General features: G+C 44.2%; 1 protein-coding gene across 1 annotated transcript in view; it reads left to right on the top strand.

Annotated features, from left to right (window-relative positions):
- LOC116830805 (guanine nucleotide-binding protein G(q) subunit alpha) overlaps positions 1-25,658 on the top strand; it is a 225,718-nt gene that overhangs the window by 137,950 nt on the left and 62,110 nt on the right. The window contains exon 4 of the mRNA XM_075067498.1: positions 2,158-2,187. Coding sequence (XP_074923599.1) covers positions 2,158-2,187 — 30 coding nt within the window. The remainder of the gene's footprint in view (positions 1-2,157; positions 2,188-25,658) is intronic.

The raw sequence follows: 25,658 nt of genomic DNA, 5'->3' as shown, positions 1-25,658 counted from the left end.
TTACTGCTAGTACTGTAGTGTAGTTTTCCAAAAACAAGCATCCATTATAATATATAAAGCTGTGATAAGAGTAGTTAATACTCTTATAATGTTTTACTATTATAATGATTCATTTTTATTTATTGTATTCATACCCTTGGCTCCTTTGAATATCTCAGGGCTGGTCTCCACTACGGGGAGATCAACGCTGCTGCAATCGATGCAACAGGGATTGATTTAGCGGGTCTGTTGAAGACTGGCTAAGTCAATGGCAGAGTGCTCTCCAATCGACCCCAGTACTCCAGCTCTCCGAGAAGAGTAAGGGAAGTTGACCAGAGAGCATCTCCCAGGGACTCAGCGCAGTGAAGACACTGCGGGAAGTTGACCTAAGCTAAGTTGACTCCAGCTACATTATTCACATAGTTGGAGTAGTGTAACTTAGGTCTACTTACCCCGGTAGTGAAAACAAGCCCTCAGCCTCTGACAGGGCAGAGGGACAGCCTTGGACAGCTCTTTTGAGCCAAAGGTGCACACATGGGTGTGTATATAGAAAGTAACACAAATAGAAGTGAGGTTCTGAAATCCAATGGTTAAAACTTAACAGAGTTGGTAAGAGTAGCATCCCTTCACTTGATTCCTATCTTCCCTGCTTTTTTATTGCCTTCTTCAGTATAACCAAGATTTATTTTGCAGTTCTGATGACAGGGAAGTGACAAACTTAAGCTGATGTAATACTTCCTTTGATGTCAGTGCACTTGGTTTTATAATATTTCTTATGTTAACGAAAGGAAAACTGATTGTTAAAAGATGCCTCATAGCTTGTTAATGTTCTTGTGTTTGTGCAACTGTGATCTAAGTTTTTATGAAAATTGTTGGAAGCAGCAGGAAGAACAAACTGGACCTGAAACCAAAACAAAATATCTGTCAGGAAGGCCAGCTCTTAATTGAAAACTAAACTTAATTTTAAAGGGAGTGCAAAATACTTGCCACTCTTAGCACAATATAAGAAACTTCAATCCACTTAACTGGAAAAGAGAAAGCAATCTTTAAAGGATCTTTGGTTAAATTTGCCTCTAAAAGTATTGCAAGTTGAATTCTTGATGTTATAAATCAACACTGGTTAACCTTGGCCTGGAATCCTTTTGTGCTTATATTTTTTGAGTCAAAAGTTTCATAAAATAATGCTGTGGAGGTTTACATTTGGAGTTTGAGAACAGTCTGCAAACTAGCTCCAAGAAATCTGACTGTACTGAGTTATTCCAATGAGGTAGCTGAGGTAAAATTCTTCTGGTGTGACAGGAAATGCTTGTCTATGACTCAGAACTACTTGGTGATTCCATTGAAAGTAACATTAATTAGCATATTTTTCTGATCATTTGAGCTGTGGCAAAAAATCACATAGCTTCCACTGGCTGTGCACCCATGGTATCAGTTTTCTTCTGTATGGAGCCTGTACATTAGAAAGACAAATGAAATAGATCATCTCATTCCAGCCTCTCTTTGTTCAGATGGCAAAGCCACCTTGCGGTTTGGCATAAGTGGAGGCTCCTCTTCAAGGGACACCCAGGATGGAAATAAGGGTACAATTCAGCACCCACTGAAGTCAATGGGAAGACTCATTTATTTAAATTTGAGTTGTATTGGGCATAGGAGGTGTAATACAGGTCTTGGTTGAGATTCACTTGCATAGCAGCATGAGGAAGCTTGTACAGCACCTACCTGTATCTCTGTCTCAAGACAACACTATTAGTACCTCTTTAATATAATGTAAGTATTTGGGGAGTATTTGATTGCTTATAGTCATCTTTGCAACTTGGAGTTACCCAGCATGGCCATGGTGGGACCTCACCCCCTTCCAGTCCTGGTATGCCCCTCCCACTCTTAGCACTCCTGCCAGAAAGAGAGTTGTTGTCCTGCACAGTGTCTGGACTGAGGGGAATTGTCCCTCAGCCAGTAGAGAGCTTGTATTGCTCTTACGTAGTGGATAGTGGCATACAGGGTCCAAAGAATCCCTCCTATGCGAAATGCACAGTATTATGTTTCATTTGCTAATAGTCTGACAATCATACATTTTTTAAACTAGCAAAATTGTAAGGGAAATTGTATATCAGTTACATCCTTGAGAGTTGAAGTATGGGGACTTTTAGGGACTTACTAGGTTGACTGTTTGCTTTTTAGTGCTGTTGCAGTGCGGAGAAAACCAGCAAGGTGAAATGGGCAGAGCCCAGCCTTTAGCTTGGAACCACAAAAGCAAAGAGACTATAAGTCAAACTCCATATATAACTTTAATACAGTTTTTTTTTTTTAATTGAAGTTTTTTTTTGAATGGTAGCTTGAAAAAAATGGAAGGGGAGTAAGTGGGATTGGGGAATTTCATCATGCTTTGGGGTTCAATACTACCTCAGCCAGAGTTAGACTAGGATCATTTATGGTTCCAAGAAATCATTCACAGCACTCACCATAATAGCTCCCTTGGGCAATATTAACAGTACTGGGACAGAGTTTATTATACAATCACAACAGCAAATTTCTGGTACGTTTCCTTTTAAAAAGCAGTTATTTGCATGCGCAGTAGCTGATTTTTTTTTTTTAACCTCAGAATGTTGCCATTTTATAACATGAATAATTTTTATTTACTATTGTTTGCAATTTTTAATAGCTTCTAGTCCACATTATGGATTAATTACAACATTGAATTTAATAATAAGCAATCAAATGTCAGAAATGAGAATCTCTATATTTTTATACACATCATATATTCTAATAAGTCTATTTGCAAATAAAATGTAGAGACAAGAAAACCAAATAGTAGAAACCAAACTAACTTTGATTTTGCTTTTGAAAAATTATAATGTAGTTGTTTAGGGCTGAAAAATATATTCAGCTGCCATTAGCCTGGGAAGTCACTAGCCAGGGAGAAAGATACCTGTGTGACAAAGCATCCAGAACAAACCACCTGCCTCTGTCTCCCCCTCAGCAGGGCCCCTTTTAAACAGTCAAAAAAGTTCTAACTACATTCTCAGTCCACAGTCCTTTCATTTCTTCTTCACCAGGCTGACAACAGAACTCATCAAACACAAAATGCCAGAGTCCAAAACAAACGCACAGTTTTGTCTCAATTCCAACTCTTCACAGTTTTTTGTTCCTTGGCTATCCTGACCTTACTACCAGGCCTCCTGCGTCTGTCAGTCTCAGGCACTTCTCTGAAGTGCACGCACACACACGCGCACACACACACGCGCACACACACACGCACACACTCCCTTCCCTGGCAGCTTCCTGCTCCCGTTTATCTTGGATTACCCACTTCATCCCAGGTGAAATTTATTTTATAATCCAGGCTGGTTTAGTCCAAGGCTCTCTAGCCTGGGGACAAGCCACCCTGTTACAGTAAGATTCTTATTTTTCCGCTCTATTGCTTCTACTACCTTATATGTTTCTCCTTCTTTTCTTACCGTATATTGTCTTCTGTACCTCTTCCTCTGTACTTCTTCATTGCTCACTTCTCACAACACACAAAACTTTCTCTTTCAAAACCCTATTTCTTTTTTCTAATTTATCCCATTATATTCTGTCCCTCCAACCTCCCACAGCTTCTCACCTGCCTTCTCATCTGCAGCCATGTGTTCAACATCTGCACGCTCACACCTCACACAAGATTTGGCAAGTTGATCAGAAACACAATTGCCAGAGAACAAAATTAAGATGAAGGACAATTGTCTGCTTGAGAAGCCACATATCGCTCCCCAAACGCCTGTAGAATTTGGGGGTTAAATAGTTCCCGTTAGCAGCAGTTCAGCAAGTCAGTACTCAACCCTTGCTGTTATATTTTGTGTTCCAGAGTCTCAGTTTCAATTTAAAAAAATTAAACATCTAGCCCCTTAGGCTGCAAAGATATACTTCAGCATATAAGCCAGATGTAAATCAGTGCAGCAATGTGTACCCGAGTCTCCAGACAGGCTGAAACATTATGGCTTTGAGAGGTGTGAATTGTCCCTATACATTGCATGGAGTGTTGACTCTGAACTCTAATTAAAACAATATAATATCAACATGCTGACGATTTTACTGCTGCTCAAAACATGCAGGAAAGGAGAGTGACAATAATATTATAGAATCATAGACATGTAGGACTAGTCCAGTCCCCTGCACTCAAGGCAGGACTATATTATAGCTAGACCATTCCTGGCAGGTATTTCTCTAACATGTTCTTTCAAACCTCCATTGATGGAGATTCTACAACCTCACTAGCCAGTTTGTTCCAGTGTTTAACTAAAGAAGGAAATGCGCAGTCTACTGTGAGTGGCATCAAAATTGGCAGAGTTTGGGTTGTAGCCAAAAAAAATAGAGTAACAACACTATTTTTCTTTTCAGTCTGACCACAAGGAAAAAGGGAGCGTAGGCGGTTTGTCCTGGATTCTGCTCAGCAGCTTCATCTTTTGTAGTTTCTGTTAGCAGATACCTGATAAATATGAAGCCCCTCAAACTCTTCCATCTGTTAGAAGGAAAAATTCTTTCTGGTCCCACGCACCCCACAAGTTTCTGGTTGCTTAATGGATTAATGCCCCACACATATTGAATTCAGAGGTAGGCCAATGTTGATGGCAGCTCCAGGACTGAACCCTACCCTTCACCTCAGGCCACCAAAAGAAGTCTTCTAAAGCTGTAGAAACACTCCAGCAGCCAGTTATTAACATTAAGATGACTCAATATAATATATCGATTAACCTTAAGACGGTAATATGTCTCTCTTCCTTTCAAGAGAAATTTCAGTTTGTATTCTGAGACACAAGATGGGTAAAATAATATATTTTATTATTTTGTTTAAGTCCATTGCTACTTGTCCTTCCTTCAGTGACCATGGAGAACAACTGATCACTGTCCTCTTTATAGCAGCCCTTAACATATTTGAACACTGTTATCAGGTCCCCCCTTAGTCTTCCTTTCTTAAGACTAAACATGCCCAGTTTTTTTTTTAACCTTTCCTCATAGGTCAGGTTTTCTAAACCTTTTATCATTGTTGTTTCTGTCCTCTGGACCCTCTCCCCTTTGTCCACATTATTCCTAAAGTGTGGCACCCAGAATTAGACACAGTACTCCAGCTGAGGTTTCACTAGGGTTGAGTAGCGTGGGACAGTTCCCTCCTGTGTCTTACATACGACATTCCTGTAAATACACTCCAGAATGATATTAGCCTTTTTCACAACTGTACCACGTTGTTGATTCATTAAACTTGTGATCCACTGTAACCCCCAGATCCTTTTCAGTGGTACTTAGTTATGCTCCACTTACTGCATTTGAATTTTTCCTTCCAAAGTGAAGTACTGTGCACTTGTCTTTATTGAATTTCATCTTGTTGATTTCAGACCATTTCTTCAATTTGTCAATGGTCATTTTGAATTCTAATCCTATGTGCCAAAGTGCTTGCAACCCTTCCCATCTTGGTGTCATCTGCAGATTTTATAATCTCCACACCATTATCCAGTTAAAATATTAAATAATACCAGACCTAGTATTGACCCCCACAGGACCCCACTAGTTATGCCTTCCCAGTTTGACAGCAATCTGTCAATAATTACTCCTTGAGCATGATCTTTCAACCAACTGTGCAGCCACCTTATACTAATTTTATCTAGACGTTATTTCTCTAGTTTGCTTATGAGACTGTCATGTGGGACTAAAGCCCTCCTAAAATGAAGATATGTCTTGTCTACTGCTTCCCCCTGTCCACTAGGCAAGTAACCATGTCGTAGAAGGAAATTAGGTTGGTATGGCATGATTTGCTCTTTACAAATTGCTCTTGACACCCTGTTATCCTCCAGATGCTTACAAATTGATTGTTTAATAATTTGTTCCAGTGTATTGTCAGGTATTCTCTCATGCTGCAGTGTTGTGGAAGATACTATTGTTTATATAATATTTATACAACAAGATAGGTGTCCATATAGCTTTGAAGGCAAATAAAAATGACAGGCCCTTGCCCCAAGTAACATACAGTTTATAGCCTTCCATTGAGATAGGATAGTCAGAGGAAAATGGCTTGCGCACACTTGTGCTCTTTCTCTCTCTCTCTCATTATATTATAATATATATATTAATATCATATATATATATATAATATATATAAATATTATTATATATATAATATATATATATATATTATATCACTTATATATGAGCGAGCTGGATAGCAGTAGTGGTTAGAGCGGCCCTTTGATACGAGCGACCGGCGGTTCAAATCCTGGTGGTTACCCAACTTTCAGTAGGAGGTCCATTGGCAACAAGAAACCCCAACGCTCTCACTGACCTATCCTTCAAATATGGAGTGCATGAGCTAGGAGCGTCATGCCAGCTCGGACGTCGCCCGGAATTATACCAAGTCCGCGCCAGTGTTTGAGGCCAGGCCATCTGACGATTAAGTGGCGTACTGGAACAAACCTTCATGGACGAGACAGAGAACCGTGGAATTGATGGAATGCTCATACCAACGTAGACTAATGGAGGGGTATATGAACGTATCCTGGACTGTGCATGAACAAAAAGATGCCTACATCCATCACTTATGCGAAACAGCTAGTTACCACGTTCAACACTAGTAAGAGCAAGTGCTCTCACGGCTGAGATAGCCAACTCCACATTACATCCCAGACTCAACAGAGACGCTGGTCAAGCAAAAGTGGAAGTGTTGCAGCCCACACCTGAAGCTGAACTTTCACTGCCACCTCCTGCCATCTGGCAGAGCACAGCAAGCTGATATGAGGCAATTAGATCATTGGAGAAACTAGCTAATTCATATCCTTGAACCGATTACCAAGTCAAGTGAGAGGAGTACCTCCGTGTATGTTAGAAAGTCAATAGAGGCCCTCGTGAGCGAATCGGTCCTGGACTACACCATAACTCAAACAATGAACTGGGTATACGTAACTAGCCTCTGTATCTTGGCGGTGCATTGGCTCACGGTCAAGAGAGAACCACAGTGCCAAGTGACAGCACATCAGGAAAGAAAGGAATATGAGACAGCTGGAGAGAGTACCAGGCTGAAAGAAGAACTGAGAGAATGTGGAAGGAAAGGCCAAAGTCGTCCCAGTGGTGCAAATCTCTCTCTTTTTGTCCAGAAGAGTGCAGTGCTAGGAACAGCTAAGATACTGCGCAGAACCCTCAAACTCCCAGGCCTCTGGTAGAGGACCCGAGGTTGAGGAAGACACATGCCACCCATAGGGGTGAGAGGGGAATTTTTTTATATATATATATATATATATATATACACACATACATACACACACACACACGCCGCTATCTTAATATAATGCTACCCAATATAACACAAATTTGGATATAACACGGTAAAGCAGTGCTCTGGTTGGGCAGGGCTGCACACTCCACTGGATCAAAGCAAGTTCAATATAACACGGTTTCACCTATAACATGGAAAATGAAATGTGCTTAGAAAATAAGGTGCTATAGAAAATCCTAAGATAAAAATTCAAAAACTTCTGAAGGGAAGAGAGTGAAACAATAATTATGCAGTGTGTGCTTTTATATATGTATTTATACTTCTGAATTTACTTTGCTACCTGACTAATTGTTCAGCCTCATTTCCCATCCCAAATAGCAGAGTTTTGAAATTTTGTGGAAACTTCTTTGGCTCTGATTATTTGCTTTTTCAGACTTATTGCTGGTAGTGGTTGCCTGGGAGTACTTGTGTAGAAAAGTCCAAGTTGGGAAAGGCAGTTGGGCAAGGCTTGCATGGGATAAGACTAAAACAAACACCCTTGTCCTCCTCATTCACTTTCCACTCTACACATACAACCAAGAGGTTTATTGCATTCTCTTTATGTTTATGTTAGGTACACTCTGGAAACTCAAACAGCTTTCTCAAACTTGCCTGTTAACTTTTCAATAAAGTTGAATATGGCATGAAGCCCCAGGAATATGAACCTTCCCAAGTTGATAAAAGCTGTAATGAGGCAGACAGTACTTGTTTACATTATAGCTTTGTTCACAGCTTGTTTTAATACACTGAAAATCAATTCCATTTACTTCACTGCATACATAAAACAGTGTTACTGTGACATTACCCAGAGGATACTTATCTCAGTTTTGTTGGCATCAATCCTAGAGGTTAGAAAAATCCCACTACATCAGCTTTTAAAATATGACATTTTTCCAAGAAATACTTTGCTTGTGTGTGCTTTGAGGCATGTAAAATGTACATTCTAAACAATTGTGAATGTAAGATTTTTTTCCTTGAAATCAACTAGTATAAAAAATTATTACAATAACAATAAAAAAATCACAGCTTATTGTTTTGAAGTAGATGGCAGGACAGTGCTGGTTTTGTACAGTCTCATCTGCCAGAGTTTGATTTTGCAAAAACAAAACCAGAGTGGCTCCAGTCTCTGCTCTATTGCAGCCAGATCGCCAAAAGACAGGAGCATGAGGAGGTCAATTAAATTGTTTGCTCTCTCTTTTTCAGGCAGCCTTATTCATAAACTCTGGGTAAACAAAGGGTTTTATTGTCATTTAGAGTGTCTCTGTCTGGTGTGTGTATGAGAGATATTATTTGTGAAGACTTTGTTCTGGGAATTAATTTGTGCCTGTGAACTGCTGCAATTTTTGGAAATTTGTATTTGCGTTTTGTCCTCAGAACATTAGGTTGGGAATAAGATGAAAATGTCCACTATTACTACTCCAGTGTAGCTCCAACCATTGTATTTGGAAAAATTGAGCCCCTTGGCTTTACAGCTGGACGTATATGAACGTGCTTCCCTGTAGAATGTTACTGGTAAACCTAATCTGTGACACAGTATGTGGGGAATAGTTATTCTGAGGTTTCCTGGTCAAGCTTTCTCTTTTCCATTGGACAAAAAAGGTCACCTGATTTCCTATGTCATAGCAAGTCATGGCGGAGACCTGGCAGACTTAAAGGAACAAATTCTTGTTAGCTTTAGATTGACCCTTTTCCTGACAGTGGATATCTCAGCAGGTTTGTTTTGTTGCTTTGGAGGTTAATTTTTGATGGTGTGACTTGAACTGTCCTCTAGTGGTTCTAGTCATACTTAGAAGTTACTCAGAAAATGATAGTATACAATTCTGTCTCATTGGCAACAAGTTTCATATGCAGCCTCCCTCAAGAATTTATCACATGTACATAAGACTTATCATTATGCTGATGAAATTCAGCTAGGTACTTCTTGCTCCATTAGCCTTGCCGGTCTGTGCTTTGGAAGACTTATTGGGCTCTTATTGCCAACTGGATTCATCACAGCTATCTCACCCCAGGGTGGATAAAAATCAATTATTTTTTTAATAGTTTTTTTAATTTAAATCAGATTTTTTTGATAAAATGCTTTTTGAGGAAAAAACTTATCTAAAGATAGTTTTAATTAAGATACATTGTAGTTCAAAGATATCTCATCATGGAATAGGGATTATAAATTCTAATTCTTTAGTATGAGACAATATTTTCATGTCATGTTTAAGAAGAGTTTTGTTAATGTCTTCCAATTGTTCATGGATTAGGGACCCAATCTTATGGGGTTCCAGAGGCTTCGGTATAGATTATTTAGGTTAATCTTTCCATCTACCCAAGGGGACTCAGTGCTCAGTCTAGATTCAGAAGATACCATTAGTTTTGCAGTTCTCAAACTGTGGATTTGTGTCTCCAGAGGTAATATGCTGTTAACAGCAAAAATGTGTTTTAAAAATAAATAAATGATATATAGAGGTGAGAAATAACAGACCTCAACTCTATTGTCCCTCTGCAAATTTGTGTACACAGAGGCAATCCCTTACCTCTCTTTAAAAGTGCAGTTTCAGAAAGTTCAATGAATAGAAGATTGTTGGGGGTGGAATAGATCTGGACAAAGAAAAGAAGTCTGGAGATAAATGTGAGAAGTGAGAGTCATGTGCTTGTTTTGTTAAAATATTATATTTTTGATGTTGAAGAGAAAAATCCAGAACACTTAACATTGGGGGAGGGATAGCTCAGTGGTTTAAGCATTGGCCTGCTAAACCCAGGGTTGTGAGTTCAATCCTTGAGGGGGCCACTTAAGGTTGTGGGGCAAAATCAGTACTTGCTCCTGCTAACAAAGGCAGGAGGCTGGACTCAGTGACCTTCCAGGGTTCCTTCCAGTTCTATCAGATAGATATATCTCCATATATTATATTAAATAAAATAATTTAAGTGTCTTGTCTGGTGGCGTTCTCCTCCTAATAGAGCATGGCAAGAAAATCCTCCCAATGGCTTCATAAATATTTGCTTCAGTTATCTTTGGTAAATGAAATAACCAAACAATCATTCATTTTCTGATATAGCTGTAAAACTAATCTGAAAAGTTTCCAATGAAATCACCATTTAAAAATGTATAATGTGTACCTTCTAAAAATGATACCTACATCTATCTCTGAGTGGTGAAGAATATGTATTAAAGTTATAACAACCAACAAGAATGCACTTTTATGTAGAAAATCATGATTAAATCGAGTCTTCCTGACTAGTGATTTAAATAAAATCCACCCTGTCTCATCCACTACTTTGGAGACAATAAGTGTTGCAGTTCAATAGAAATCATGGCTATAAGAATGCTCTTTCTTTCTTCTTGTCCCCCCACCCTCTTAGTGCATTTTCTTGGCATAGTGTTATACAAAGTCTATATATCAATTTTGGTTTGAAATTATAGAAATTCAACTTGCAGAATTGTTCCTTGGTGAAGGTGGCAGTATTTTTTTCTGAGTCTACTGGACTGTTTGATTACTTGGGGAAAAAAATCAGTCCTTCCCAAAGATGTGGAACTATATTAATGGGTTCTTATTTTTTTTAAGTAGCAATGACTAAGGCTACGTTTTAGTCACGGGTATTTTTAGTAAAAGTCATGGACAGGTCACGGGCCATAAACAAAAACTCACAGGTCTGTGACCTGTCCATGATTTTTACTAAAAATACCTACCATGACTAAAATTTGGGTGGAGGGGGTGTGCTCTGGGGGGTGTGGTCTGGGGGTGCGACGGGTGCTGGGGGAGTGGGCCAAGGTGACCCATGACCCCCTCTGGTGCTGGGGGAGAGGGAGCTGGGCCGCAACATGTGGCGGGAATCTCCCTGTTACTTGGGATGGCGGGGGGCCCACAGTGCTCAGCCTGGGACCCCTGCTGGTACTGGGGGAGGAGGGTTGATGAGAGTCCCTACCCAACTCCCCATCCCTGCAGCTCCTAAGCAGCAGAGGCAGGAGCCAGGGCAGGGGCTCCTCCGCTGCTCCCACCACAAGCACCGGCTGCCGCAGCTCCCATTGGCTGGGAACCGCAGCCAATGGGAGCTGCAGGAGCGGGGCCTGCAGGCGCCAGTAGCACGCAGCATGCGGACACCCATCCACACTCCAGGTAATCACCTCACCAAACCCTAACTCCCCTCTCACACACCCAAACCGCTGCTGCTGGCTGCTGCAGAAGTCATGGAGGTCATGGAAAGTCACGGAATCCATGACTCCCATGACCTCCATGACAGTCTCGCAGACTTACCAATGACCCTTGAAATATTTCAAGACACTTGACATCCAGACTAGACTCAAATTAGTTTTGGTCTGCTCTGTTTTCGGAAGGTGATCTAACTCACATAGCTTTTAGCTTTGGTTATGAAGATTATAGACTTTGGGACAAGAGAGTATTCATGTAAATAAGGAGGGATTTTAGCTGACAAGGACAAACGTATGACATCTTTCTGGGACTTAGAGAGGAAAGAGTGAGGCATGCAGCTCAAACTATGAGACCAAAAAACAGGTGTTTTTGTATGTGACATATTTTCTCAAATGTATTCATTGTGTGGACCACATCTTCATAGAGCACCCTCCACAACAGGACCCTAGCTTTTGAGTGCTACCCAAATACAAATAATAAATATCAATTCTAACAGATACTTCCCCTCTCAGTCATGAGCGCATGGGGTCACCTTCCCTCACATATGTGATTATACCAAGTTCTTCTGGCACTTGCTTACATGGTAAAGTAATAGGAGTAAAGTTAGTTTGCATTTTAGCCATTTTTAATGATGATGTTTGTCCTTTTTGGAAAAGACTTAATAATTCTGCCCAGTTTTGTTCATTTCATTTCCCTTCCCATCCGTTCTGTTCCTCTCTTTCCCTGCACCATCGTCCCCATCCCTATCCTTGCGCATGCTTCCCTCCCACCTGGTCTCTTTCTTCTCCTGCCCGTGCTCCTCTGTTGCCTGGTACTCCTCTCCCCTCGAAAAAGTTGCCCTGACACTTGCCTCCTTTTTCCCACATTCCCTTGGACATATGATCTTGTTGCCCAGTCACCTAACCTCCTTTCTCTGTTGCGCTTGGACATGTTGCCCACCTGTCTTGTTCCCTGTTCGCCTTCAGTTGTAAACAATCTATCACCAACTACAGTTTCCTTGAAAGCTGCTAACTTAGAGAATAGGTCATGTTTCCTGACTCTTCCTTCACGGCAGCAGTCAGTAGTAGAGGGAGCTAAGCTGGCTCCTCCGCCATGTATCCATGTTCCATGGGCACAAGGAGAAAGACAGGCCAGTTCCCCAGAGACTGCTAGCAAGTGCTCTGCATACACCACTGGTTGACCAACCACAATTTGGAAATTGTTGCTATATATAAATCTCAATATTCTGTTGCTTTATTTAAACAAGAGTATTATTTTACTTTTGTTTTATGATTTCTTCTCTCTAATTCTATTGTGTGTCAAAAAATCTCTCTTTTTTTAGGTAACACAACTAGAAATTAATCTTGGATACTGTTAGCTGAGAACAGGCACTGATGGGTGCCTTGGAGAGTAACTAAACTTTGGGGAAATGTATCAGGACTGAATGAGATATTGGTTACAAGGTTAAGATGAAGGGGATTGTGCTCACCTTCCTGAAGAGCAGCACACAGAGGTTGGTCAGAAATAGGGTTGCCATCTGTCTAATCTCAGAAACCCTAACACCTTTGCCCCACCTTGTATCGCCCCTTCTCTGCCCCTTTTCCAAGGCCCCACCCCCACTCACTCCAGTCTTCCTTTCTCCGTCTTTCGTTTTCCCTCACCCTCACTCGCTTTCAGTAGGCTGGAACAGGAGGTTATGGTGCAGGCTCTGGGCTGGGGGGAGTGAAGGGTTTGGAATGTGGGAGGGGCCCTGGGCTGATTCTGGGGCAGGATGTTGGAGTGTGGGAGAGGGTTTGGGGTACAGGCTCCAGGAGGGAACTTGGTTGTGGGAGGGAGCTGGGGCAGGGAGTTGGGGTACAGGAAGGGGTTTGGGGTGCAGGCTCTGGATGGGCGGCACTTACCTCAGGCAGCTCCCAGAAGCAACTGCATGTCTAGCAGCAGCTCCTAGGCTCACAGGCAGCTCTGCAGGCTACACCTGCTGTGGTTCCCCGTTCCCAGCCAATGGGAGCTGAGGAGTCAGCGCTCAGCGTGGGGGCAGCGCATAGACAGTCCCTGGCTGCGTCTCCTCCTAGGAGCCACTGCCAGACATGCCAGCCACTTCCAGGAGCAGCACAGAGCCAGGACAGATTGGGAGCTTGGCTTAGCCCTGCTGCGCCACCGTACTTTTAGCGGCCTAAAATTTCCCGGATTAGTGTCAGTAGCCTCCAGGAGGTAGAGCCCGATAACAGGAGACTCCTGGCCAAACCAGGAGGGTTGGCAACCCTCATGAAAACCATTGTGGTTTTATTCCAAAGTTAAGAATGTTGGTATCACGTTCAACCATGCCATCTCTACAGAAAACCATGTCAGAAAATATAAAAACAGTTAGGTTGGCATTACCCCACTTGGTTGTACCACTAGGCAAATACAGTGGTACTTTTGGAGTACTGTGCATTTCAAAAGGTATCACTAACAGCATTATGGCTCTGTAGCCTTTCAGTGTAAGTCGTTTCAGGACCGGGACTTAAAAAAGGCACTCCTTTTTAACACTGACCAGAAAACAGCAGGTGCCTTTCTGTTCCTTGTCAGCGTGCAGATCCTAAATATGCTGTGATGCTGTAGCTGTTTTTTCCTGACATCAGCAGAGAGTTATTGCCAGGAGCTTGTTACACACATTACCTTTCTAATACACCTTGTGCCTATCACTATAGCAACTCCACTGAAAATTACCTCAGCAGACACCCAAATTCATTTCTAGAAAACAAATTGCAGCTCTAATTAACTTTTTAAACTTGGTCTGTAAGATAAATTTACTCAGACCCATGTGATCATATTTTAAAGTAACGGTATGCAATTTGCCATTTTGTCTCTTTTGTTACATGCTTAGCTGAATAAGTGCAATATGGTAAAAGGCCTTAACTGCAGTATATTTAATCCAAATAAAACAAGTCTCAAGAAATGATAAAAATACACTCACAGTGCCATGTAGTTTTGACGTAAATTGTGTAGACAGTTGCAGCTATTGCTAGCTGTGCGCTGTGCTACTTCTCTGAGGTAGCTGTGGGTTTTCTGGCTTTGCACTGGGCCTAATGCCACTTGCCAGGAAATTCCAAATGTAAAGGTCGTTATTACTGTTGTAAATTGAGAAATTAATTAATATCTGTTTTAGAAGCGCAGTTGTCATCAAGACTTTTTTTATTTATTTTTTTTTAAGGGAAAGGTCCAGTATTTGAAAACAATTTCTTACATTACAGCCGCAAAATGTGTGTGTGCAGCAGTTTGTGGTGCACAGAAAACAGGTAATTGCATTGCAGAAGCTCATTCCAGAGTTTTGTGCACGCATGCCTTTGGATGGACTTGCAAATTTTGCAATGCCATTTAGGAGGCTTCTTTGAAAATTTAGCACAGAGACCCAAGAGGTGAAACAAGTATCCAGGCATGTACAATTTGCTTACAGTAATTGTCTTTTCCTAGCATTTAGGCCCTTATTTTCAGCATCTTGCTCATATCTTTATATGCTTTACATTGAGTTCCTGCTGGATTGAGGTTTAAGGCCCTAATTCAGCAAGATTTTTGAGCACACAGTATTCCCATTAGGACTAAATTAGACATGTGCTTAAGCACCTTGCAGAATCAGGTCCTTGCAGGACCAGTGCAATAACAAAAAGGAACGAAGAACTGAATTATCCCAGGCTATTTGGGACCCTGGAAACTGCTTATCTAAAATAGCCTGGAATTGCCGACTTTCAGAGCATTCAGTGTGGCCCATTTGTTTTACTCGGCCTCCGAGCGGAGTTAGGGTGTCTGAAGTACTGGCTAATGTATTGGAACGGGCTATTTGTATTTAGAATTGTTGCTTCATAGAAGAGGGAAGATGACTGAAATTTGTATTTAGTTTTGTAATTTTAAATATTCATCAGGGTGCCCCCAGCCTGCGTATGCAGTGTTGCTAATCTGAAATTTTATTTTGAGCCTCATGCTATTTCATGTATTTTTAACATCCCAGCTCCTGGAGGCAGATGACTACATGAGAAATCTCAGCTTTCATTTAAAAAATACAGTAAACTTACAACCTTCATACCCATTGAGGAGAGTTGAAAGCAGGGGTTCTCAAACTAGGGGTCAGACCTCTCAGGGGGTTGCGAGGTTACTACATGGGGGGTCCGAGCTATCAGCCTCCACCCCAAACCCCGCTTTGCTTCCAGCATTTGTAATGGTGTTAAATTAAAAACACTTTATTTTATATATTTATAAGGGGGGGTCGCACTCAGAGGCTTGCTATGCGAAAGGGGTCACCAGTACAAAAGTTTGAGAACCACTGGTTTAAAGATATGATTCAAGCACACCCTGAAGTTCCAAAAGCAGAGAGCAAATAGAAAAAACAGACAAACCACAAATGTTATATTTTTGCAAATGTTATGATTTTAAAGAAAATCTCTTGATGATTTGGGGCCTGTCTTGTGATTTTCGAATGTTTGAGATTGGCAATACTGTTACAGATGTTTCTTGTTATTCTAAATCAAAGATTATAAATAAAATAAATTCGGAATGTTCTATAGGTTTACAACAGTTTTATAACAGTCAGATTTGAAAACTACATGTTGGGATTTACTTTTTAACATAGTGCAATCACATCTTTTTTTTATGTGAATTTTCATAATCTCACATTTCACTTACACAGCCCCCCATAACATTTAAAAATACTCAGTTCAACAACAAAGTACTAAACGATTCTGAGTTAAGAGAATCAGACCATCATCTTTAAACAAGTCTTGGGAATAAGGGAAAAAAAGGGAGAGTCAGTTATGTAATGTTAAAACAGTGGTGGTTCTTCGAGTGATTGCTCCTGTGTATTCCACAGTAGGTGTGCATGCTCGCCATGTGCACCGGTGCTGGAAGTTTTTCCCTTAGCAGTGCCTGTAAGGAGGTAGCACTGCTGCGACCCCTGAAGTGGAGCCTCTATGTCGCGCTATAAGGGGAGCCGCACACTCCCCCCACCCTCAGTTCCTTCCTGCTGCCAGTGAAGGTAGTCGGAACTTCATGCTCCAGCCTTGCTGAAGCTTCTCTAGTTAGCCTTAGTAGTACAGTTGTTCCAATTGTTCAATAGTTTCTCAAGTTAGCTGACTGGGCTTGGGGCATGCCCCATGTCCCAGGCTTCAAGTTGTGCGACTCCTGTCACAGTTCTATGCCAAGAAGCAACCTGCATACTCAGTGTCTCTGCTGCTTGGGCGAAACTCACATAAGTGAGTGCTGCAGGATCTGTAGATCATTCAAGCTGCGGACTAAGAAGGAGAGGGACATTAGGCTTCACGCGCTCCTAATGGAATCAGTGCTGGCCCTGGCACCACCACGCCGAACGGACTCGGCTCCCGGCACTGCATCCTCGGTGCTGAGTGAAGTCCCCTCCAGTAGCCGGCACCACTCCCCCTCCAAGAAACAAAGGAAGACTCAGCAGCGCTGAGAGAAGGAAAGGAGTGAGGCCGGACCTGAGCTGGGCAGCCCGCAATCCCCTGTGGGACTCGGGCCTCCGACTCACATTGAGCGGAGCAGCCGGTCCCATCCGCGTGTGCCTCCCCTGTGGTGAGGATGCCATCAACACCGGAGGCTACACAGGCCATGCGTGACATCCTAACCCTCCCAGTACTCGGGGCACCGCCCGAGATGGGCCCCCGATCTCGAGGGAGGCCGCCACTGGGAGCACAACAGACCTTCCCAAAGCGGCACAGTCCCTACTCCAAGGACCGCTCGCTTCCTCATTCAGCACGGTCTTCCCACAGCTCACGCCAACCCTCTACCCCACTCAGGCTGACCGGCATGCCACCTGCACAGGAACCTCAGGGCTCCTCCACACTTGGTGACAGGGGACACAGGCACCGGGACAGGCGCCGTCAACGCTCTTCCTTGCATTGCAGCTACCGTAGCCGATCCTGATGCTACTGACATCAACGCTCTGATTTGAGTTCCCGCTCTACCAGACATTGCACACGGGACTCCTCTCGCAGTCTGCCGGCATCAGCGCGTTGTAGCTCCAGCCACCGGGGCAAGTACAGGAGCAGCACCTCAGATGGGTACCGATCCTTGTTGTCGAAGTCCCAGTCACGCAGAAGGCACCGTCGCTCTCACCACTCCTACGCTACCGTATGGTTGACGGTGACCTCAGTATCGGCACCCAGCCACTCATGTCCAAGTCGTGCGGCTCAGCAAGAACAAACTGTGCTGCCCAGCCCCCAAGTCGATCAGTGGCATGGCACACCATGGCAGGGGCAGTGGTGTCAGTGGGCACCATGGCTGCAGATGCCCACCCAGGTGAGATCTCACTCGGTGGCAGGAGCATCCCAGGCTTCTTTGGCCTCCCCTCCTCGGTAGAGGGAAAAGTCAACAGGTCTCGAGTCGACGGCACCGCACCTGGACTCTGACCTGGGTATCGACCAACGTCCTATGCACCTTGCCTGTCCCCTTGCCAGCACCAGAGGAGGCCATAATGGCACCGCCACCTGTCCCACAGGAGGACTTTAAGGCTCACCAGGAGCTCCTTAAGCGGGTGGCGTCCAATCTCCCGCTCCAGGCTGAGGAGATGGAGGAGCCATCTGACTCTTTTTCTTGTGCTCTCATCCTCGTCACTGGGCTAGGTGGCCCTGCCTCTCCACCAGGGGGTAGCCAATATCTCAACTACCCTGTGGCTAACCCCAGCTTCCTTGGCCCCCATCTCCAAGAAAGCGGAGAGGAAATACTTCGTGCCGGCTAAGGACCATGAGTACTTGTATTCCCACCCGGCACCTAACTCCCTGGTGGTGGAATCAGTGAACCACTGGGTATGTCACAGTCAACCCACCCCCACCCCCGAAGACAAGGATGCCAGGAGACTGGATATGTTTGGCAGGAAGATTTATTTCTCAGTGAATTTCCAGCTCAGGTTGGCCAACCATCAAGCCCTACTGAGTTGATAAGACTTCAACCTATTGGGGGTCCCTGTCAAAGTTTGAACCTCTCTTACCAGAGCAGGACAAAAAGGAGTTCAGGGCTCTGGTAGAGGAGGGAGCAGCAGCGGCTAAAGCAGCCCTCCAGGAGGCGTCAGACGCGACCAACACAGCAGCCTGCTCGATAGCCTCTGCCATATCCATGCGCAGGGCCTCATGGCTTCTCCTGTACGGACTGTCTGCAGAGTCCTAGTCCTTGATATAGGACCTTCCCTTCAACAGGAAAGCGTTGTTCGCAGACCAAACTGATGTCTGCCTGCATGAGATGAAAGATTCCCGCACCACCCTGCAAACCTTGGGCCTGTATGTCCCTCCAGCGAAGGACAAGCCCAGGCCGCAGGCTTCGGCTCCCCTTGCTAGGAACAGATATGAGCCCCCACCCAAGAGACCAACGGAACAGAGGCATTGGTCCCAATTTCAGTCCCGCTCAGCCCCACAGTCAGGCCCCTCGAAGGGCAAAAGGCAGGGAAAGAGGCGGTTTTGACTCTTTGCGAGGGGCCACCAGGCCTGTTGCCAAGGAAGCCCCCCAGTTAATAAAGTTTGTTCTGCAAACGTTTATCTGCCTTCTGTGTGGAGTGGTCCCGTATAATGTCGGACCAGTGGGTCCTTAACACTATCTCCAAGGGCTACATGTTGCAGTTCACCTCATACACACCCTACCATCCCCCGCCTCAGGTGAGTCTCGGGGACCCAGAGCGCGCCCGCCTCCTAGACCAGGAGATGGCACACCTCCTCCGCCTGGGGGCAGTGGAAAGGGTATCAGTAGAATTCCAGGGCAAAGGTTTCTACTCCTGGTATTTCCTAATCTCGAAGGCGAAAGGGGGGCTCAGACTCATCTTAGACCTATGGGATCTCAACAGTTTTATGGTCCACTATAGGTTCCAGATGGTATCCCTGGCCTCTATCATTCCCTCCCTGGACCCAGGGAATTGGTTCACGGCCCTGGACCTCCAGGATGTATATTTCCATATCCATATATTCGAGGGACACAGGCGCTTCCTCCGATTCCTGGTAAGGGGGGGACCATTACCAGTTCACTGTCCTCCCATTTGGCCAGCTCCCAGAGTTTTCACCAAATGCATGGCGGTGGTAGCACCCTACTTCTGGAGGAGAGGGGTGCATATCTTCCCGTACTGGACTGTGGGCTTCTCAAGGGCACCTCCTGGTCCCAAGTGCAGGCCCAGGTGGGACTTCTCCTGTCCACATGCGCAGATCTCGGCCTAGTGGTGAACAAGACCAAGTCCACGTTAGTTCTAGTTCAGCACATAGAATTCATAAGGGGTGCTACTGGACTCATTAGAGGCCACAGCCTCTCTTCCCTGAGACACATTCGAGACCCTCAGAGGTCTCATTGCCTCGGTCATGGCCTTCCCCAGGATGACAGCGAGGGCGTGCCTTCAGAACCCTGGGCACATGGCGGCATGCACGTATGTGGTTCGCCATGCCAGGCTCAGAATGAGGCCCCTCCAGCTCTGGCTGGCCTCCCAGTATTCCCAGGCCCGGGGCAGGCTGGACAAGGTTGTCACGGTACTGTCCCAGTTAGTTGCTGCCCTTCAATAGTAGTCCCTCCCACACAACATGCTGCAAGGGGTCCCCTTCCGAGAAATCTCCCCCTCACTAGGCCTGGTGTCAGATGCCTCGGACCTGGGCTAGAGGGCCCATATAGGGAACATTCAAACACAAGGGAGGTGGTCGGCCTTGGAATTATCCCTGCACATAAATGTCAGGGAGCTCAGGGCAATACGGTGGGCGTGCGTAGCTTTCAGTGGGCACCTTCACGGGAAGGTGGTCAGAGTCCTCACGGACAATATGGCTGCGATGTATTACATCAACAGACAGGGAGGAACGCGGTCCTTGGCCCTATGCCTGGAAGCCCTGAGCCTGTGGGAGTTCTGTATAGCCCACAGTATCTCCCTGCGAGCCTTTCCCCTACCCGGCGTCCACAATGTGAGAGCTGATCACCTCAGCAGGGTTTTTTCTACCAGTATGAGTGGTCACTCTACTGGGAAGTCATCCTACATCTCTTCCGGGAGTGGGGAGTTCCCTGGGTCGACCTCTTTGCAACCGACCAGAGCCGACTCTGCCCCCAGTTCTGCTCCAGTGGAGATGCGGGAAGGGGGGCGATCTCAGACGCTTTCCTCCTTCAGTGCTTGGGCCAACTTTTCTGTGCCTTCCCATCTTTCCCCCTAATATGCAAAGTCCTGCAAAAAGTAAAAGCAGACAGGATACGGGTCATCCTCATAGCCCCGGATTGGGCCCATCAACACCGGTATGGGACCCATCTGCAACTCCTAGCAGCTCCCCCACGGAGGCTGCCACTTTGTCCGGATCTCCTCTCCCAGGAAGGGGGATACCTCCTCCACCCCAACCTGGCTGCGCTTCATCTGACAGCGTGATTGCTCTGTGGTTAGATGAGGAGGAGAAGAGGTGTTCGGAGAACGTCAAATGAGTTCTGTTGGAAAGTAGAAAGCTGTCCACACGATGGAGATACCTGGCCAAATGGTGCAGGTTCTCTAGGTGGGCGAGGGAGCGGGGAAACTCCCCATCATCTGCATCGCTTCAACTTATTCTCGATTTACCTTCTGTCCCTTAGGACCCAAGGGCTAGCTCCCGCCTCCGTCAGGGTGCAGTTGGTGGCCATATCAGCCTTCCACCCACTGGTACAGGGCCACTCAGTCTTTTCTCACAATATGATCTCCTGCTTTCTAAAGGGCCTGGATCGTTCATTCCCGTATGCTAGGGCCCCCGTGCCGCAATGGGATCTAAACCTAGTGTTATCCCGCCTCATGGGTCCTCCCTTTGAGCCCTTGGCCACGTGTTCCTTGTCTCACCTGTCATGGAAGGTAGCATTTCTTGTTGCTATCACATCAGCCCGACATGTCTTAGAGCTTAGGGCCTTGACCTTGGATCCCCCGTGTACAGTCTTCCACAAGGATAAGGTCCAGTTTCACCCACACCCTGCTTTTCTCCCAAAGGTAGTCTCCGCCTTCCATATGGATCAGGACATTTTCCTACCGGTACTCTGTCCTAAGCCCCACTCCTCCGACAAGGAATGCCGCCTACACATGCTAGATGTGCGTAGGGCACTGGCTTTTTACCTGGACCAAACAGGCCGTTCCAGAAATCCTCACAGTTGTTTGTTGCTACAGCTGAGCAGATGAGGGGACAACCAATATCCACCCAGCGCCTTTCCCACTGGATTACCTCGTGCATACGCATGTGTTATGACCTGGCAAGGGTTCCCCCGCCACCTATCGTTAAGGCGCATTCTACGAGAGTTCAGGCCTCGTTGGCCACCTATGTAGCTCACGTCCCTATCCAGGACACATGTAGAGCTGCCATGTGGTTCTCTGTCCACACCTTTGCTTCGCGTTATGTGATTGTCTCCCAAGTACAGGATGACGCCAAGTTTGGTAGGACAGTACTGCTTCCCAGAAACCCTTAAACTCCTACCCACCTCCATCAAATATAGGTTGGAGTCACCTACTGTGGATTACACATGAGCAATCACTTGAAGAAGAAAGGACAGTTACCTGCTCTGTAATTGGCATTTTTCGAGATGTGTTTCTCAGGTGTGTTCCACATCCCTCTCTCCTTCCCCTCTGTCGGAGTTGTCTGGCAAGAAGGAACTGAAGGTGGGGCGAGTGCGCAGCTCCCCTTATAGCGTGATGTAGAGGCGCCACTCCAAGGGTCACAGTGGTGCTTCCCCCATATGGGTACGGCTAAGGGAAAAACATCCAGCACTGGTGCACGTGGCGAGCACGCACACCTACTGTGGAATACACCTGAGCAACATATCTCGAAGAATGCCAGTTACGGAACAGGTAACTGTCCTTTCCCAAACTGGGATTCGTGATTTCCTGGGGGTTCATGAAATGTTACAGGGAGTTCTCAGGAAAAAAATCCCTAATGGCAGAGCTGTCCCTAGGAAACCTGGGCAGCACAGGGCCAGCTGCACGGCGCCCCTGGACTTCTAAAAGCTAAGCAGATCAAAGCAAGTATGTCTATCACACTGACGAGATTTAAACTTCAAAACTCCTTATAAGAAATGGAAAGAGAGGTGGATATTTTTTAAAATTAAATAGGCAGCTAGTATTGTTCTTCATAATAATTTTAAAAACAAGTTTAAGCTTTGTTGTAATGTGTAGTGTTTTCCTGGACTGCTCAAGACCTGAATGCTTATGTAGGAGGAACAATTTGAGATGGCTTCTTGAATACCTTCTTGCTGTTTCACATCTGATTCGCCTTGACGAAACATTGGAGCCTTGTCTTATAATAGACTTATTCAAAGTAATACAAGCTATGAAAGTGAGATCTTGGAAGAGTGTTGCCATTTTCATAATGTAATAAAAATACTGTAATGATGAAGAATAATAATAAATAGTGTGTAATGAGCATGTCATAAAAACAAATTTTATATTTTCAAGATCACTGCTTTTATAATTTATACTCAGGTAAAGGAAAAAGTTCCTGGAAATATTCCCTTTTAGGAGGGGGTTCATGAGACTTGATATTTTAGATGAAAGGGGTTCACAGATTGGTAAAGTTTGGGAACCACTGTGTTAAAATAATATAAAACTATACTGTTGTTATACAGTTAATTAAAATGATAGCTATATTGATAATGATTATTTATTGTAATGACACTCAGTAGTGTTCTAGGCACTTCCTAATACAAATAAAAAGACATGATTCCTCTTCAAAGAGCTTACAGACATTTCACACATAATGCAGAGAGGGGTTATCAAAAAAAATAGGGACCGGTAAGGAAAAAAGGATCATGTCAACTTCAGTAATGCCATGTGCCTACTCACCAAAGGTGGTGCACAGCTTGATGGAATACATTGTCATTGTGTTTTAAATAAGATTAATTAATAAACAAAATAAGTATATGACTTAGTTTATTGCAGATGTTTTCAAACTGTGGGCCACGCCCCACTACGTGAAGGAAAGTTCTGGAGGGAAGGCAGGGGAGAGTGGCGACATCAGGTGGCTTGGGCCAGCCCCATGTGGTAGGACTTGGGGAGGGAGGACCCCCTGACTCACCTCAGTGGCCCCCCTAGCCTGTGGGCCAGCGTCAACATCTGCCGCAGCCACACCAATTTCTGCTCCTGGCAACCTCCACACCCAGTGCTGGCTCTTCCTCTAGAGACTGTCACATGCACTTTCCCTCACCCTGAAAATCCAAGAAGGGGAGGGGCAAATATAATGTCTATTTTTGTCTGAAGTGGGGAGTGCGGGCACAACCAAAAATTGTAATTCAGAGGGGAGAACCACTGGTTCATTGCATTGGAGAAGACATGGGTCTTCAGGAGGGATTTAATAAGGAAATGGCACTCACTGTACAGAACAGCACAGGAAGGAAATTCTATGTTTTACAGTTGGAGGCAGACCTCTTGTTGTAGGATCTGTGGAATCGACATGGAGCATGCCTGTCACCATTAGGTCAGACTCTGTTGCAGGGGAATCCATACCCACAGCTTCCTCCTCCCCCAGTCGGGGTCTCATTGGGGAGGCAAAGAATGCTTGCACAAGCCTAAGAGCAGGTCTCTCCCTAAGTCTGCTTCAAAGACATCCAGAACAGCTCTGTTCGTTCAACCCCTAAGGATTTAGTACTTCCTGTGTCTGAAGGCCACAGCTGTAAATCCCATAGAGCCCAGGGGTCTACTAGTACCAGGCCCCCTACCAGCGACATCTTCTCCACTTGTACCCTCCAAGTAAAAAAGTCAGTATCTGTCAGTTCTGACACAATCAGGGCTTCTGCCACCAGTGGGTACCCTGCAGTCTAATACTCCAGCCACATGGAGTCTCCCAGTCCGTCCTCAGACTCCTTCAACATGACTGCTTCAAGATCTTTATGCCAACCAGGGAATTCCATTTGTTTGTTTGTTTGTTTGTTTGTTTGTATTACCATAGCACTTAGAAGACATGACAACAAAAATCCCCTACTGTCCTTTTAAGATAGTTTCCAGAGACACAAAAGGGACTTTTCCTGGGCCAAGGCTCTGGACCATCTAACAAACTGCCTTTACATCATTGTCCCTTTAAAACCCATGCAGGTGCACACTATTACATGACTTATGTAAACTCCCACTATGCCAATCGCATACCACAGCTGAGGTTTTTAAAGTGGGCCACAGCAAATTGATTATGCTACTTAGAGGTTGGTTCTCCAAAAATTCCTCCTCCTCATGAGCTGCTTCTGTATTTGGGAATGTAGTGGATATACTGGTCTCTTTGTAGACTATTTACAGCTCATTCAGTCCTATGAATGAAGATTTCCTTTCCTGAGGCCTAACAAAAAAACCAAAGCTACTTGTGTTTTGGACTATTGGTTTGTTGTTTGGTTTTTAGTGTTTTAAGCTTCTTGGGAGTGCTTTTGGTTTTTGTTTTGTTTAAAAAAAAAATTCATATTTCAGGAGTTCCAGTCTGTTCACTCTGGTCTCAATATAAAAACCCAAGGGCCTGATCCAACTCTCATCAAACCAAACCCTTTGGCTTATCAACTGAAATTAGTGATTTTTTTCAATGTTTTCAGGATAGCTCTGGAGCTATATGTTAAATTTGTCTTAGATTTGCTGTTAAAAATATCTTTTCTGATTTGTAGTATTATCTTGCATTGCAAATTTATTTTCACTTTAAGCTCTTATGACTAAAATACAAAGAGGACAATCTGATAATTGCTCTAGATGCCTCCCAGACCTAACAGATTAATTCTTGTTTGTTTTTATTCTTGTGTTCTACTTTAAAGCTTGTTTCCATCATTGTTCATAACCATTTACTTACATTATTTTTTAACAAGTGATACAGAGTAAGGGTGTCAAGCGATTAAAAAAAATTAATCTTGATTTTAAAAAAATCATGATTAATTGCACGATTAATCAAATTTATATGCAATTAATTGCGCTTTTAAACAATAATAGAATACCATTTATTTAAATATATTGATTTCTGTTAAAACACAAAATACCAAGTGTTACAGTGCTCACTTTATGTGTATTTTTGATTGCAAGTATTTGCACTGTAAAAAAACAAGAGAAATAGTATTTTTCAATTCACCTCATACAAGTATTGTAGTGCAATCTCTTTATCATGAAAGTTGAATTTACAAATCTAGAATTAAGTAGAAAAAAACCCACAGTCAAAAATAAAATCATGTAAAAATTTTGAGCCTGCATGTCCACTCAGTCCTGCTTCTTGTTCAGCCAATCACTCAGACAAACAAGTGTCAAGGTTGTTTCCCCACTCTGAACTTTAGGGTACAAATGTGGGGACCTGCATGAACACTTCTAAGCTTAATTACTAGCTTAGATCTGGTAACACTGCCACCACCCA

The sequence above is a fragment of the Chelonoidis abingdonii genome, chromosome 6 (genome assembly GCF_003597395.2).
Source record: "Chelonoidis abingdonii isolate Lonesome George chromosome 6, CheloAbing_2.0, whole genome shotgun sequence".
NCBI lineage: Eukaryota > Metazoa > Chordata > Testudines > Testudinidae > Chelonoidis > Chelonoidis abingdonii.
Note: the sequence above shows the minus strand (reverse complement) of the source record. Positions and strands in the feature narration are given on the sequence as shown.